The sequence below is a fragment of the Pangasianodon hypophthalmus genome, chromosome 5 (genome assembly GCF_027358585.1).
Source record: "Pangasianodon hypophthalmus isolate fPanHyp1 chromosome 5, fPanHyp1.pri, whole genome shotgun sequence".
In the NCBI taxonomy this organism is placed as follows: Eukaryota; Metazoa; Chordata; class Actinopteri; order Siluriformes; family Pangasiidae; genus Pangasianodon; species Pangasianodon hypophthalmus.
Window position 1 is genome coordinate 16,622,053 of NC_069714.1, and position 16,806 is coordinate 16,638,858.

Here is a 16,806-nt window from a genome sequence, read left to right on the forward strand (position 1 = left end):
GATCCGCCATGCCGATTCCTAGCGGGAACAGCTGAAGTAAAAATAACTCAATAGCCCTCAGAGTGGTCAGTATTGCAAAAGCCAACATTGCAATAATGATTAACAAATTATATACTGTTCAGCCCAAAGTAAACAGTAGCACTGATGTTTGTTTTTGTATGTATTATTCTGTTTGATACATTTTATTTTTGATATGCTTGATATATTGATATTTTCTGCATGTTTAACCCAATTCCATTTTTTCTTGTAAACTAGTTGCTTTTTGGCAATTATATATACAATGAAAGCTTCCATACTGAAGCAAATGAGCAGTTTTCTTTGGGTTTGCATTTTTAAACAATTCATGGACCACTTAAAACCAGGTCATGCTGTACAAGGCATAAATCTCCAGTGTCTCCCTGAAAACTACAAATCCTTCTCTTGCTAATATTGAGCTGAGCGAGTGTTATGTAATGCTTCCTTTGCCAATCAGAGCACAGAGAGTTCAACAGATGATGTTTCAGACAGCAACCTGGTGTACTGTTGTACATCCATCCAGTTCTGGTTATTCATCAGTAGTGTGGAATTAGATGCAGTGCCAAGATGGATGCTTTCCATTGCACTCTTTATGTTTGATAAAGCAGTCCATTTATGTCTCTTAGCTTAGTTAAATGTTCACCTGCATTTATTATATTCAGATTGTAACAAAATTTAGGCTGATAAAAAAATTATTTACATGATTTTGTGTTATTTACAAGGGTGGTTCTTAAAGAGGTATTATACAGTTGGTGAAATGTCTGTACATATTGCATTGTTTGTGTTGTATTGCAGCTGTACTGAGCTTCCAGAAGCTGAGGCTCTTGTTGTATGCATTTTTTTTTTTACATTCATTGCTCAACAACATGGAATATTGCCTCAGTTTTAATCTCATCTGACTGTTTTCTGATATTTAAAGTTTTTTTTTTCCCCATGTCCTCTTCTGTACCATTGGACCTGCTATTTGGGTTCCAGGCCTAATCTGTATAAATAATGATTTTCACTACTCTAATTTCTGCTGCCTCATCAGGCTTTAATGACCTCAAGCTTCTTTCACAATCGCACATCAATATGCCGTTCAGTTGTACTGTGTACTGTTCACAGTACAGACTGTACACTTATACTTTTGTTGTGAACACACAAGGCTTTCCTGTAAGAGGAACTGTGTGTAATTGCTCCAGTTGTTATGTGCTGATCAGGAATGTGGCAGAGGTTTCTCTTCCACAAAGTCTTTCTGAGTTTCATGAAAGTAGCTCAAGTAGATTTGGTTCCTTCATCATGGCTAGTATAAAATGAAGAAAATTAAAAAGTTCTTGTTAGTGCAAATGCAGTGACCTGCAAGGGTTATAACCCTGAATACCAGTACTATTGTTTATTGTTACAGATTATATTTTTTTTACCATCCAACAACTGTCTTGGAATCCTGTCCTTGCCTGGTTTAACAAGGCACCATTAGTTTTGAGCATTGCATTTCGTTACTTTTTAGCACTAACTTTAGTTATTAACTGTTTGCGTCGCTGGACTTATCTTTGTGCCACTCTCTTCCTGTCTCTCTCTCCGTAGGTCATGGTGATTGTCACTGTGGGGAGTGTAAGTGTCATGCTGGCTATGTTGGAGACAACTGTAACTGCTCAATAGAAACAACTGGGTGTGTCTCCGAAGATGGCAGAATGTGTAGCGGACGGGGCAGCTGTGTGTGCGGCCGCTGCCAGTGCACTGAGCCGGGGGCATTTGGGGACTTGTGTGAGAAATGCCCCACCTGCGGTGACGCCTGTGCTGCAAAGAGGTACGTCATAGAGCTGCTATTCAGTCACATGTGCAAATTAATAATATTGGACACTCCTCGAAAGTCTTGTATTCATTGGGCTGTTCTTTGCTTTCCTCCTCCTCATCCTCCTCACTGTGGATTTAGGCAGTGTGTTTCCTCTTCCCTGCATTTTTAACTGTTCCAGACTTTTGAATCCTGATTGTACTAAATGACATTTTATATCCACTGCCTGACATGTGCAGGGCAACAACCATCTGTTTGGTGTTAAAATGACAAAGAGCCATTGCACGTGTGCCAGCTCATATATTTTCTACAGCAAGACCAGAATTTCTGGACACTGACATCATTTTTGAAGGATGGCAATTTGTTTGTACAGTTGTGAGAAAATGTTTGTGAATCATTTGGAATTACCGGGGTTTTTTGATTGCTCATAAAATGTGGTACGATCTTTATCTAAGTCACAATTATAAACACAATTTGACTAAACTAATAACATACATACAGTAGTAGTTTTCAGGTCTTTTTCAAGTATATTGAGTAATCGTTTGCAGTGCAGGGTGTAGTAAGTAAGCAAACATCTGTGCTAACAACCGAGGTGTCTGAATTAAGGAGATGAGATTGGAGGTGTGGGTGGTACAAGCGCTTTGCCCTTTAAATAAAGACACACAAAGTGTGGTTACTGGCAAATCTATTGTTCTCAAGAACAATTGATTACTGTGAACCCTGCCTTGATCCCATCAACTTTCATAGGACCTTAGAAGACACATTATAGAGATGCACAAAGATGGAAAAAACTACAAAAGAATTCCTAAATACCTGGGTGATGTTCATCAATCCACAATAAGACAGAATGTCTACAAATGGAGGAAATTTAGGTTGCTGCTTTTCCTAGGAATGGGCATCCTGCAAAGATCCCACCAAGAGCACAATGGGGAATCCTGAAAGAGGTGAAAAATAATCCAAGGGTACCAGCAAAAGACCTGCAGAAAAATCTACAAAGTGTGAAAGTCTTTGTTCATGTGTCCACTATCAGGGAAACACTGAAGAAGAATGGTGTTAATGGACGGACACCATAAGGGAAACCACTGTTGTCCAAAAAAACAATGTGGCACATCTCAAGTTTGGCAAAGATCACTGGGTGTTCCACAATGCTTCTAGTACAATACTCTGTGGACAGATGAGACAAAAGTTTAACTTTTTTTTTTGGCAAAAATGTGCAATGCTATGTTTGGAGGAAAAAGGGCACTGAACACCAACACCAAAACCTCATCCCAACTGTGAAGCATGGTGCCGGGAGCATCATGGTTTGGAGCAGCTTTGCTGCCTCAGGGCCTGGACACCTTGCAACCACTGAGGGAATAATGAATTCAAAACTACATCAAGACATGTTACTGGAGAATGTCATGGCAATACTCCATGACCTCAAGCTTAAGAGAGGTTGGATGATCCAACAACACAACGACCCAAAGCACAAGTAAATCAACTAAAAATGGCTGACAAAGAAGAAAAGTTGTGTTTTGGAATGGCCAAATTGGAGTCCTAACCTCAACCTAATTGAGATGCTGTTGCATGAACGGAAGAGAGCTGGTCAATCAAGACAGCCCAAAAATGTTGATGAACTGAAACTGTTTGTGTGGAAGAAATGGTCCAAATTGCCTCCTCTTTGTTGTGCCAGTCTTATAAACAGCTATAGGAAATATTTGGTGGAGGTCGTCACTGCTAAAGGAGAAAATACAAGTTACTGAATTCAAGGGTTCACTTACTTTTTCCAGCCTGCACTGTGAACGATTACTCAATGTGTTTAATAAAAATGTGAAAAGTACCACTGTTTGAGTGTTATTAGTTTAGTCAGATTGTGTTTGTCTATAATTGTGACGTAGATGAAGATCAGACCACGTTTTATGAATAACTAGTGTTAAAAACTCTGGTAACTTTCACAGGTAGGATTCACAAACTTTTTTTGCAACTGTATATTTTAACAGTTCAAGGGGTGTTGATAATTATTTCACCTGTACTTTTGAGAGAAAATTCTATTATATAAAAAAAGGAAGTTGAGGAAAGTAGTTTGGGTATTTATTTTCATTTTAAAATAAAAAATTTTAATTTTAATTATTGTGTGTAATGTTTATACAGTAGTTTTTTCTCATTGTCTTCAAGGGTACTAATAATTCTGAAGCTGACCGTATAGCTGAAAATTTATATCCTTAGGTTTACTGGACCCACTCAGCAGTTAGTGCTTAGTTTGTATAGTTTATTTTATGCTCAGCATCATTTCTAAACCCGACTGAAAGGTGCTTTGACTCCTCTTGATCACCACGTTACCAAGAGCAATGTGTACACAGTTGTCATTCCTTAGATGACTTTTGCTCCTTGAAGCTTTTTCCTGCACTGGACCTTCTATGGCCTGATGTGGTCCTTTGAGGGAATCTCCCTATGCATGTATAGATGTATGGCCTGGATTAGTGGTATATCATACTCATCATACCAGCTTTGTAGTGAATACCAGTTAGTGGATAATAATTAACATTTTTCTCCAGGGAATGCATCGAGTGCACCCTCTTCAACACGGGGAAATTTGCAGACAACCACACCTGCCAGCGCATGTGCAAGGATAAGATCATTGTCACGGAGACTCTTGGTGAGTATATATGCATGGAACAAAGAATTGTTTCAGGACTCTTTATGGTTTTACTTACAGTAATAATGGTGTTTAAGGACATTTAATTATTCCCTCAAAACTTTAACCTCAAATGACTACCCTGCACAGGATATCCGAATCTGAGAAGGAAGGTGAACCTTAATTAACTCAGATCATATTATGAAGCTCTTATATGTATGAAGCTCCTGGGAAAACCTTTCAAGTGGTCAAATGATGACATTTTCAACTATATACAGTTCTGCACTACAGATCTCTACACATATCTATAGTTCTCTACTACAAACTTTTCCTGAACTGAAATATGTTTAGCATTTATATGTATAGCAGCCAATAGTAAAGTTATCCCACATAAAGTTATGTGGGGATTTGTGCTTATTCAGCAATAAGAGCACAAGAGTTTGGGCACTGATGTCTGGCAATAAGGCCTGGCATGAAGTTCTCCACAAACTCATTTTGTGAATAGGAACCTTGTCATGCTGGAACAGGTTTGGACCCCTTAGTTCCAGTGACAGGAAATCTTAATGCTACAGCATACAAAGAAATTCTGGACAATTGTGTGCTTCTAACTTTGTGGCAGCAATTTGGGGAAGATCCACATGGGCCAAATAATGTACATATCATGTACTAACCCTATTCTTTACTGAATAATTTTTTTCTTCTGCTATCAAAGTAGTAATGCTTTTGAAGTTATTTGTCTGGTGATGTGTTCAGGGAAGACCCCAGTGTGGGAACTGGCTAAAACTAATGCAGTGTCCAGAGCTCAATTCACCACATGTCACTTTGAATTAAAGCCAACCTGCTGTCAGAGCAGCAACACAGAAAGCACAGCTGTACCAAACTCAGCTCAGCATTCATTGAGGCCCAGTCACTCTATAATTAGAACAAGAAGAGAAGGTTCTCTTGTATAAGGACCCACTCTTACGATTTTTAATATTTAATTAGCTTCTTTTCTGTGTCATGAAAAATAGTCTGCCAGTTGCAGCAGTTTCTGATGCACAATTTCAAAAGGTTCACTTGAAAAGCCATTTGTACACACACTGATTGATAGTCATTGATTTTCTTTCAGGGCCCTCAGCAGGTTCTCAACCAATTTGATAAAGCTTCATAGTAGGCATTTCTAGTCCATAGTTCCCTGAACTATAGGGTGCCACTGGGTTACATTTGCTTTACAGCTTTAAGAACCATGGTGTGGAGTGTCCTTGTTGGATCTGCTTATGTCATTATCTGGCAGCGAGCAATTACACACTAAACCAGTAAAAGATATCACTAAATAACCCCTGCTCAGATCCCTACTATTAATCTTATTCCCTTATAATAAGCAGATACAGTCAGAGGTCAAATATCTGGTATATAGTATGTAATTATAGTGATTGGAAATATTTTTATAAATAATGTACTTTCAATGTTAAAGATTTAGACTCCTACTGAGTCATTTCTTGCTTCTTAACTAATCCTGTCAAGAAGCAAGAACTGCTTAATCATCAGCTGCTTTATTGCAGGAAGCATTTTATATGAGTTTAGGAATCTATTATTAAATAGTGCGTCTGTGTATTTTAAAGCAATTCCGTGCCTTCTAGGTCCTTCATTCTATAAGCATGCATCATGGAGCTGCTGCTTCATATCAGTTCTGTTTCACACTTCCCTTCACTAATGGACTCCACATGTACATTCCAGAAATGATTAGCACAGTGGAGAGGGGACATGACATAGTGACTTTCAGCCCTGATGGCTGCAGAAATGTTCCAAAATGTTTAACTGTAGTGCTTCAGTGCTTTGAGTATGGAATGCAAGCAGACATCCAGAAACGACTTCACTGGAAGGATTTTAATATAATAGGTTTGGAAGCACTGCATGTTTTTCCTCCTTTGTTTTTGTGGCTCAGCCACAGTTTGGCCAGCTGTTTTTATAGAAGGAGAGCTTTCTCTCACTCTTCCCATCACACCCCCATCTCTCTCTCTCTCTCTCTCTCTCTCTTTCTCTCTCGCTCTCTGTCTGTCTGTCTGTCTCTCTTTTTCTGTCTGTCTGTCTGTCTGTCTCTCTCACTCTCTCCCCCTTTGTCTCTCCCTTTTGCAGATACGGACGACCCAAGCACTGTACTGTGTTTGTATAAGACTGAGAATGAATGTGTGATGAAGTTCACCTACTCTGAACATGCCAGTGGCCAGTCAATCCTCACTGCACTGCATGAGCCAGGTCAGTGTACAGCCCCCACCATATGTAAACCACGTAACTGTAATTAACTGCATACTCTCCCACTGTTGTCACGACTCTGAGCAGGAGCAATAAAAACAGGTCATAATGAAAAGATTGTTAATGCTTCAGTCTGTTTTTTGTCTCATTAAATAATTAATGTGTGAATCAATGATTAAATTACATATTACATGGTGTGTGTGTGTGTGTGTGTGTGTGTGTGTGCGTGCGCGTGCGCAGTGTGTGCTGCTCCCCCTGATGCTATGACAGTGCTGCTTGCGGTTGTGGGCAGTATCCTGCTAGTGGGCATTGTGCTGTTGGCCATGTGGAAGTTAGTAATCACCATCCACGACCGGCGCGAGTTTGCCCGCTTCCAAAGCGCACGCTCGCGAGCACGATATGAGATGGTAAAGACATTAGTGTGTGTTCCTTTAGCACAAGAATAGCATTTTTTTTTTTAGACTTTGTATTAGACTACTAGAATGAAAATAATTAAGGTTTTTGTAATAATTCAGGAGTATTTTATCTCCTTAATTTATTTCATTTAGTAGCCATTTTTGTAATTTATTGCATGCACAGAAAGCTATGAATCCCTCCTATTATCTGAAATAAAAATATATTTTACAACTTGTTTACTTCTGTTGAATGATATAGCCACAGTTGAAGGTCTGCATAATGTTTGTTAAGCATTTAGATGTAAACAGTTTAAACCTCAAGAGTTCAAGTCTACAAGAGTGAATTGGACAAAAACACTACGTTCTGATTGAAACCATAAGTCTTCTCAAATCCCTTCAGTGAGTTGGGAGGAACAAATAATGGTGATTATTTCAAGGCTCTGTTTGAAAGCCTCAAGTTGCTCTGCCTTACAACCATGTGCATTTCAATGAACCCATCTGACCTAGTTTCTCATCCGTCTCATTCTATCTGTCCGTTCCTCTCTTCCCCGCAGGCCTCCAATCCCCTCTACAAACATCCGATATCCACTCACTCGGTGGAGACGGCATTCCAGATGCACAGCAAGTCATATAACGGAGGACTTCACTGATCTCCTGCTGGTTGGGGTGGGGACACGGCAGGACCGGTCCGGTTGACACAGTTTACAGTTTTGTGATGGGGAAGAGAGATGTCCCCTTCATTAAAGACTTTGACAACAAAGTGCCATTAGAGTTTGTTCTTTTTTTGTGGTCCTTTTCATGAGGTCTAATAACTGAACCACAGCTGTACAATAAGCTGGACTGCTTATGCTCATTAGTTTTCTCTGATAGAGGACGTAAATGGAACAAATGAGGATCCTTTACTGCAAGAATGATGGACTTCCAAATGAATGGACTACTTGAGTGAAATTGCCAATTCTGCAGCTCTAACCACAAGTCCTCCACATTGAGGATGCCGTGTGCATTACATTTTACAGAGAAATGAGATGTTGATGCCTTATATAGTATAACTGTATAGACAAGCATTCTGTATTTTAAACATGTTTGGTACTAACAGAGCAATAACTTTCTTACATTTAGTTTTGCACATTGTATGGATTTATAAAATGAAAAAAAAAATAAAAATGCAACTCTCACTAGTTGTCTCACATTTGCACATTTTTTCAGTGATAGTCCTCTAAGTGTTCTGTGATGATATCTCAGTCCATCATACACACCCATCTCAGGGGAATTGGAGTTGGAGAGAGAATAAACTAAAGGATCGAGTCCGATCTATATACTTGTCCCGTAAGGGTTTTTTATCTTAAATAGTGCATCAGGCTTCTTTAGGTCAGTTACTGTATTTATAGGATGTCAGAGTAATTGGATTTTAATTTTGCACTGCAATGACAGTAACATCCACTTGTTTCCCTATGACTCACACAGATTGTCTCATGGCTGCTCTTAGCTGAACCTGGTATGAGCTGAAGGGAAAATATGAGTAAATAAATTATGAGACCATGTCTAAAAAAAGGCTGCAGCGACTGGGCACTTCAGAGGGAAGTGGGCCTGACTGTTTGGACTTTTATGCATGAATGTCTACAGTAAATAGTAGGAAATGAAGTAGGGTGTGTGACAATAAGTTAATATACCTCTATAGGAGTAATTATGAAATAGCAGTTTTTAAACTGTTACGTTAATTGTATTTGAACCTAAAAGTAAAACAATCCATTTTTCTCTGAACTTTTACCTTTATTTTGGCTGGATGTCATTTATAAATGACTTTGATCCATTAGGGATAAACTTTTTCCAATTCATAATACCAGTCCTTAATTATTCCTTAATTACATTTAAGATAAAAAAATGACACCTTAAAAGTGAAATTAAATAATACTTCCAATATTCTTAACCGATTTTCTGCCCTGGAATTATTTGTTGTTTTATAAAAGTAAGTTTGTAATGAGTGATTTGTCACATTAAGAAAATGTGCAGAACCATTTCAATTTGTTACTTTTTAATGAATCATCATGAAAACTTCTTTCATTTTCAAAACAATCTTTCAAATTCATAATAATGAAACCATCTCTTTGAATTTGTTTGTCTTTCTCTGCCTTCTCATGTCAGACCCCACAGAGCTGGATCAGCCACATTTCAGCTGACTGCTTGCCCCATGCTTGCAGAGCACTTCTGCCACTGATGTCGTTTAAACCAAGCTCTTGTTTGCATTTTTGAAGACATGCTTGACAGTCTCTGTGGAAGAGAAGCCATGCGTTTACGAAGAGCACATCCGTGAAATGAAAGAAAATGTGCAAGTACCACTTTTGAGGTCTTATCTTTGTATGGTACAGGGCAATCAAAGAATCCATATAGGTCACAACAGAGGATGGGCATTGCACGTCAGTGACTTCACTCAGCTTCCTGTTCCATCTCTTTATAGTGTAAATTTGATAGACTCCTGCAAACATGCTCAGCAGTGTTACTGTGCAGTTGTCTTGCCACTTACTTGCAATGAGCTCCCCACCCTCATCTGTGGCTACTCTTTCATCAAAAGCTCCCCGGCCCATTTTCTTCAGATCCTTGGCACTGGTAGGATAATGCCTGTATGAAACTCAAAGTTATATGTAATGCCTCTGGAGTCACAGAGCATGTAGACCTTGAACGGCTCTTATGGGGCTTGCTTGGGTTGTACAATTTCAGGCAGCTCTTTCCTTTGTAAGTAATTATTTGCTCATCTACACTGACATGTTCATCCATTGGAATGCGGTTCATGCTGTCAAGAGCAGAATTGACTAAGGGCCTCAACTTGAACAGTAGATCTCTGCATGAGTCTGCAGGGCTGAGGTCCAGACTGTTGTCATTAAAGTGAAGGTTGGCTTTGATTTTCTCCCATTTTCTCATAGGCATTACATCCATGATGTTCTCAATGTGTGTGCCAGCCTGCCAGCACATTCTTGTTGCTGGAAACCTACAGGCAGACATAGGAAAAGCAATGCCATTAAACTGCTCTAACTCCTTCTCAGAGGTGAGTTGCTGTCCTTTTGCACAGAGTAAAGGTTAGATTGTTCAACAATGTCCCGAAGACACTCAGGGGTGGACATCTGCCTGAAGTATTCATCTGGGGTGAGCACATGACACTGAGGGAAGATGACCTGCCCAGACTGGGGCAGGATAGTGGACATGAGCAGGAGTCCTCCATAGCACCCTACACCTTGCAGTCCCTGACTGACCTTCATCCTGACCTTCATTTTCATCCTCACTCTCTTCACTTTCATCACTGTATATCTGATCCTGTCTCACTGTCACGTTTAATATAACCTCATCATCTGAGATGCTGTCTTCCCTGTCTTCACTACCTTCAAGAATAGGCAGAGCATGTTTTCTCGACATTTCATAAAACTTACTGGCGTCCTAAACACATACAAATGTTTGCTGCATCTGACTTTGTAATAGCTGCAATGTTAGCACATTGCTGTAAAATTTTATCCCATAATGGTATATTGTCAGTTCTGCATGATTTGATTTTTTCAGTCAAAATAAGCTTTGAATGCTAATAAAATACCATTAAAATGGCTAAAGACTTTAGTAAAAATATTTAGCTACATAAACATTTTTTGGACAGGATCTGATTACATTATCTACATCAAAATTAACTTACCATGGCAACTCTGTACTGCGTGGCCCAAAGCATGGCACTATCTCACTTATTTCCCCTGGATACCAAAAAGTTTGGTCACATGATGAAACTCTTCAATTTTATTTTCTAAAGTGGAAGTCATGTGATAGATTTAAAACAAAACTTGATTGGTTGCAGGTTTAAAAATATTTGAAAAAAGTTTTTTTCCCTTCTGTCATTTATAACTGACAAAGTCCCATAAAGGGTTAAGTAACACTTATGGCGTAGCTTATTGTGAATGGGTGATGTTGTTGAGTTGTAAAAGATTGTGGTTGAGAAACCGCAATGGTGATGGTTTTTTCATGTTACTTTATCTTACAGCAGCAGCATAAGCAGTCGGGCTCAAATAACTTGTTTAGCAATCTCAAATTATGCCCTGCATTTGTTGACACAGGAGGCACAGGAACATGTTCATTTCAAAAAGAACATTCTAATAAATGTGTAAATAAACCCATGTAAGGAATAAAACACCACAAGTCATGCTGTGATAGGAAAATGATCAATGGCAGAGTTGCTGTCATCCCAAAGTTGATTATTTTATTATATCAGCAATTCCAAAAGTATCTATTCCCCTTCTATCACAGCAATTTGCCAATACTAACAAGTTTTATTTATTAAGGAGTAAAATGTCATAAATTTTATCTGTTTATAGTTATAATTATTGTTTTGGAATATCTGTGAAAAAAGTATGTTCCTGTTACCACTTACAGATTGTAACAGCTATAAACAGTCATTTCCTGACAAGCCTCTGTTTTTTCTCCCTCTTGAAGTTAAGAAGAATAATAGAAAAAGAAGTGCAGCGCATCATGTTACCTAGAAACTCTAAAGCCTTCTGTCCTGAAGACTTTCCTGTGGTGGAAAACTTTTACACACATTTATTAAATCTGGGGAGCGCCCTCGAAACAAGTCCCTGTGAATTATTTGTAACTACACAAACAATAACATATTCAAAATGCATGCATTAATATAAAGCTGTGAGTTGCCCTGCAACCAGAACTCTGTCAGAGCTGTTGCTGGTAAAGAAAATTAATCTTCTGACCAATCAGATTTTAGGATACATCACCTACCATTTAATTCACTTCATATGTACTCAGTTACTGATTGTCACCTCTGTGCAAGAATGGAACTAGACCAACACAGGACCACAAGTGACCAGCTATTATTTGGGTGCTAGATGCTAGGTGCTCTGTACAGCAGCAACATTGACATGGTATAATATCATGTTTATCAGCAGTGAAATAAACTATCTGTCAAATTACAGCACTGTCACCTTAAACAATTTAAGATGTGTTGCACATGAATTTATTAGCATGGGCAATAAAAAAACACAGATCCTAAAGAATTAATGTTTATTTCTCTCCATGCATCACTGTGGGGTTTGTTTATTGAGTCATTCGTGCCATTAGAATTACATTTCATTTCTTATTTCGAGTAGAGAGACATGTCAACAGTAACGCACAGAACAATGACATCTCTGTTAGGATTGCTGGTTGTTACAGAAAATAAAATGAGGGTATCTTAAGCAGGAAAACTACATGCCTATACTTTTTAAAATTTATTTTAAGCTCTGTGCTTGAGCAGGTAATTAAGGACTTGGTGAAATATTTCTCTTAATCTGCACTTTCAGTTTTGTAACAGCGCTAATTAGGTTGATTATTACCCCCCAGAATGCTGACAATCAGGCAGTTAATTATGAAAGATGGAGGAGAAATCAAAAACTTCCAGGATGTTCAGTGACCTTAAGAGCATAAGAGTCATTTATTGTTTTTAACAGCAGGGAGGAGATGACTCCAAAATGTTCTCCAAATTCAACATCCAGCCTGTGTGTGCATGTAAAAGAATGAAAAAAAAAACATCCAGTTCACATGCACTCACTCATTGACTCATTTCAAAAGCACTGGGAATTTGTTTCCTTTTTAATATTTAGCCTGTGGAAAAAAACAAGTGCCTTGCCTGCATTAAACTATGTCAGTTACTCTTAAACCTGACACAAAAAAAGAAAATGCAGAAAGTGTCATGTTACTACATAAGCAAGTATGTTCTTGGTTGCAGTTCTGGGTCACATGGGCTAACACACAGCAGTTTACATTTACACGGTAACCACTAAATACTGAACTGACTCTATTTCTTTAATTATATGTTATAGGACATGGCCTTGAGTGCCATGTGGGGTCATAAGTGTGAGTCTAGTGACTGTATATAGAATTATAAACGCAGAGTTCCATGGGCTCTACCCTGTGTTTGTTTCAGCCCTGTAGTTAACTCTGAAGTGCTGGCGTAGTCTAGAGTGCAAAGATAGCATCCACTGCCAGATCACTCAGACAGGAGCGACGTCACTGGCTGACGGGGAGGACCTTATTCCAGACGGAGGAAATGAAAGTCGCTAAGTGTTACTGGTTAACTAAAAGGGATGAACTGTGGAACAGGCCCAGGGCCATCCCTGTGAGGCAAAGTAGTACTGTGAATGGAGAGGAGTTGAGGAAGACAACCTTGAGTTTTAGAAGCTTTAGAGTCTGTTTTAGATAGTTTTTTTTTGCACATTTCAAACTTTATTCTATTGGCAGATAATTTTGCTTCTTTCTATATATAAATGCTAAAAATCAGGGAGAATATCTGCCAATAGAAATAGACTATTTCAAGCTTCAATTTAGTAAAAATGTCTAGACATACTCTATATGACCAAAAGTATGTGGTTCTTCTCCAAACTGATGCCACAAAGTTAGAAGCACACAATAGTCTAGATTGTCTTTGCATGCTATAGCTTTAAGATTTCCCTTCACTGGAACTAAGGGGTCCAAACATGTTCCAGCATTACCATGACCGTGCACAACTCCTCGTCCAACATCACTGCCTGATCTCACTAATGCTCTTGTGGCTGAATGAGCACAAATCTCCATAGCCATGCTCCAGAATCTAGCAGAAAGCCTTCCCAGAAGAGTGGAGGTTATTATAACATCAAAGGGGGAACTAAATCTGGAATGGGATGTTAAAAAAGCACCTGATCATAGGTGTCATGGTCAGGTGTTCACAAACATACATAGTGTAGGTTTAATAATCATATATTTGGTTTATTATAATCTTATAATATAAAATACTAGATATATTTGACTATATTCAATATGTTTTCACTTACTAAGCTGTCATCTTTTGCAGTGAATTCTCATTTTGGTTATTTTCTTTTGATAATTTCTAAAGGACCTAAATGACCTAACAGAGTCTACGTGTGTGGTAGGTTTGTTCAAGCATCTTGGAGAATTTGCCAGTTCTCTTGCAGACTTTACCAGTCTCGTTTGCTTCTGTAAGACATTCTCAATGATGTTTTTATCTGAAAAGCAGTCTATTTTGAAGTAGCCACTCCTCATGGTGGTCTAACTCACTCTCACTATTATCTATTGAAATAGCCAGTGCTCTCTTCTCTTTATAAACTGGCCATGTTCTGAACAACACAAATGTATAGCATTATTATTAAAGCTACATAAAATAAATGTGGAATAATCCATAATTAAACATTTCCTCTTTACACAATTTACAAAAGCAATGGTAGTCATTATTTTAATGTAAAAAAGCTGAAGATTTTTCTGTAAACTTCACTTGCCAAATCAGGTAATGTGAATCTTTTATCGCACAATGCTGCCATATTTTACTAAACAGAATCACAATAATTTTACCAAAACAAAAAATTAAACAATGCCAGAAAGTTTAATAACCAAAATTTCATGAGTATTTTTGTGTGAAGCATAAATACGCTGATTGTTGATGAGTAGAAAAAAAAAATCAGAGCTTAAAATGCTTAAAATGATCTTCATGATGTGAAAGAGGAGGACTGTGAGAGATTTAAATGTCATCCAAGTACATAACTGGTACAACTAAAAACCACCTACTATAAAAAAGCCAATCAGTGAATATGTTATATATATATATATATATATATATATATATATATATATATATATATATATATATATATATATATATATCAGATAAATGGTATATTATTTTTATCTACCTGGTATAATTATCCTGGGTAAAAGCCATGAACTAGAATCCCTTTAGCTCTTTTAGCTAAATGTATATACAGTAGGCTCAGAATCAGAAGCGAATGCCAATCTTCATATAAAGATCAGAAATAGTTTCAAAATCCTTTTTTTTGCCCTAGAAGACAAGCAGCTGAATGATGCCACTTGCTGGACAAACATAGTGGCTGCTACACTAGTCAAAAGTAAACATGTATGAAGTAAATTATTGTGAGGTTCTGTCCTCTAATGCCATCTTCTGGACAAAGAGTAACAGTAAAAAAAAAAAATCTCAGGTGGATCAAAGCAAATAACTAATAAACATTATCTATGTAAGTCTTATGGAAATCTTATAGATAACTCAGATGTTTTACCTAAGTACAACCCAATAATGTCCTGAATTTTTACAACCATGTGAATGTATGCCTTGCTTACTCATGTTCAGTAACCACTTTATCCTGGTGGTCCCAAAGGCTTCACTGGGCATGAGGAAGCAATACACCCTGAATGGGATACCAGTTCATCACAGGGAACCATACACACACACGGGGGAATTTATCATAGCCAGTATCCCCTACTGGCATGTTTTTGGGAGGCTGGAGGAAACCCATGCAGATTCAGCGAGAACATGCACAGAAACTCAACACGAACAGTAACCTGAGCTCAGGATTGAACCAGGGACCCTGGAGCTGTGTGTGTGTGTGTGTGTGTGTGTGTGTGTGGCAGCAACACTACCTGCTGTGCCACTATGCTGCCATGAATGTACAATGCACTTTCATTTTTAAAACACACTTATAACAGGCTGTTATGTTGCTGCATGCCAGCCATAAGGTAACAAGTTCAACAGTAGTGAACTTGCACCCAGGCAAGCTTAAACAAGCACATAATGGCTGAGTGTGTCACTGTACCCTGAGACGAAATACAGTATGTTTAATATTTTCATCTTTTAACAAGTTTACCTTAACAGTTATGATAATCCCTTTAATAATTGCACTTTTGGCTACACTTTGTATGCTCACCTCACTGTTTAATATGCTATAATAAAAATGAAAACACTTTGAAGGATCTTAGCCAGGATTACGCTGACATTTAGTCATTTTTAACTTATAGAAATATTATCAAGAGATCAGGAGGAGTAATTTTCTCTACAACTTCCAAAGAACATCTGAATAAATACCATGTAATAATTCAGAAGAATGTCTTACTCATTGTGTCTTCTACAAACTCCAACAGAGACAATATTCCATGCCAACACATATGAGCAATGGTTTACTGTAAGACAATCCCTAAACCCAGATGGGTCATATCATGGATCACAAGGCTGTGTCTAATATAAAAGTATTTACTTAGGACAGTATTATGGAAACGAACAGTAAAATATACTTAATGAGGTGCCTCGTATATAAAATGATCATCTGCTGTTATAATATCTTGATGTTTAAAGCCTGCTTGAAATATAGCACTTAAATCCCAAACCTACTGTCATTTTATACTTTATGTACAAAATTACCCATACGCCTGCTCTTTTCTTTCTAAATTAATAATGTGTTGATGTCCTTTTTGGCTGTAACTGCCTCTACACTTCTGGGAATGGTTTTCACAAAATGTTGAAACATGCAGAAACTTAACATCAAGTCAGAGATTATCGTCATCCTATCTGTATACATGAATGATGAAATATCATGACTCCTGGACTATTTTGCACTCAGCTATTCATCTCAACAGCAGGTTCAGCAGCTGTAGCACCTCCATGTGCATTTGCACTAAACAGTTTAAAATACTAGCCCTTGCGGAGAGATTATCATTAACACATCATAGCAAGTATTGTTGGAAAAACATTAAAGGACATCAGAACTCCAACTGGAAGCTCCAAACACAAATCTTTGCTCTTTACCAGAATTTCTCCTCTTTAGTTATAAATTGGTGGTGCAGGCCTAAAGCATGTGTGAACATGCCATCTAGAGAAACAAAACTCTCTTGCGTAAGCACTGAGAAAGTAAATTACAGATGCAGTGTCTTTGCTTGGAAACATTCAACATATGAACAAGGTTTTTCTTTTATATTATCACTGATGT

The 16,806-nt window shown here is 38.0% G+C and overlaps 1 protein-coding gene across 2 annotated transcripts in view; it reads left to right on the top strand.

Annotated features, from left to right (window-relative positions):
• Positions 1 to 8,202, top strand: part of itgb5 (integrin, beta 5) — a 34,306-nt gene extending 26,104 nt beyond the window's left edge. For both annotated transcript variants that reach the window (XM_026912685.3, XM_026912684.3), the window contains exons 12-16: positions 1,579 to 1,801; positions 4,321 to 4,421; positions 6,516 to 6,635; positions 6,873 to 7,039; positions 7,582 to 8,202. In XM_026912685.3, the coding sequence (XP_026768486.1) occupies positions 1,579 to 1,801; positions 4,321 to 4,421; positions 6,516 to 6,635; positions 6,873 to 7,039; positions 7,582 to 7,677 (707 nt within the window). In that variant the 3' untranslated portion in view covers positions 7,678 to 8,202. The remainder of the gene's footprint in view (positions 1 to 1,578; positions 1,802 to 4,320; positions 4,422 to 6,515; positions 6,636 to 6,872; positions 7,040 to 7,581) is intronic.
• Positions 8,203 to 16,806: the final 8,604 nt, after the last annotated feature.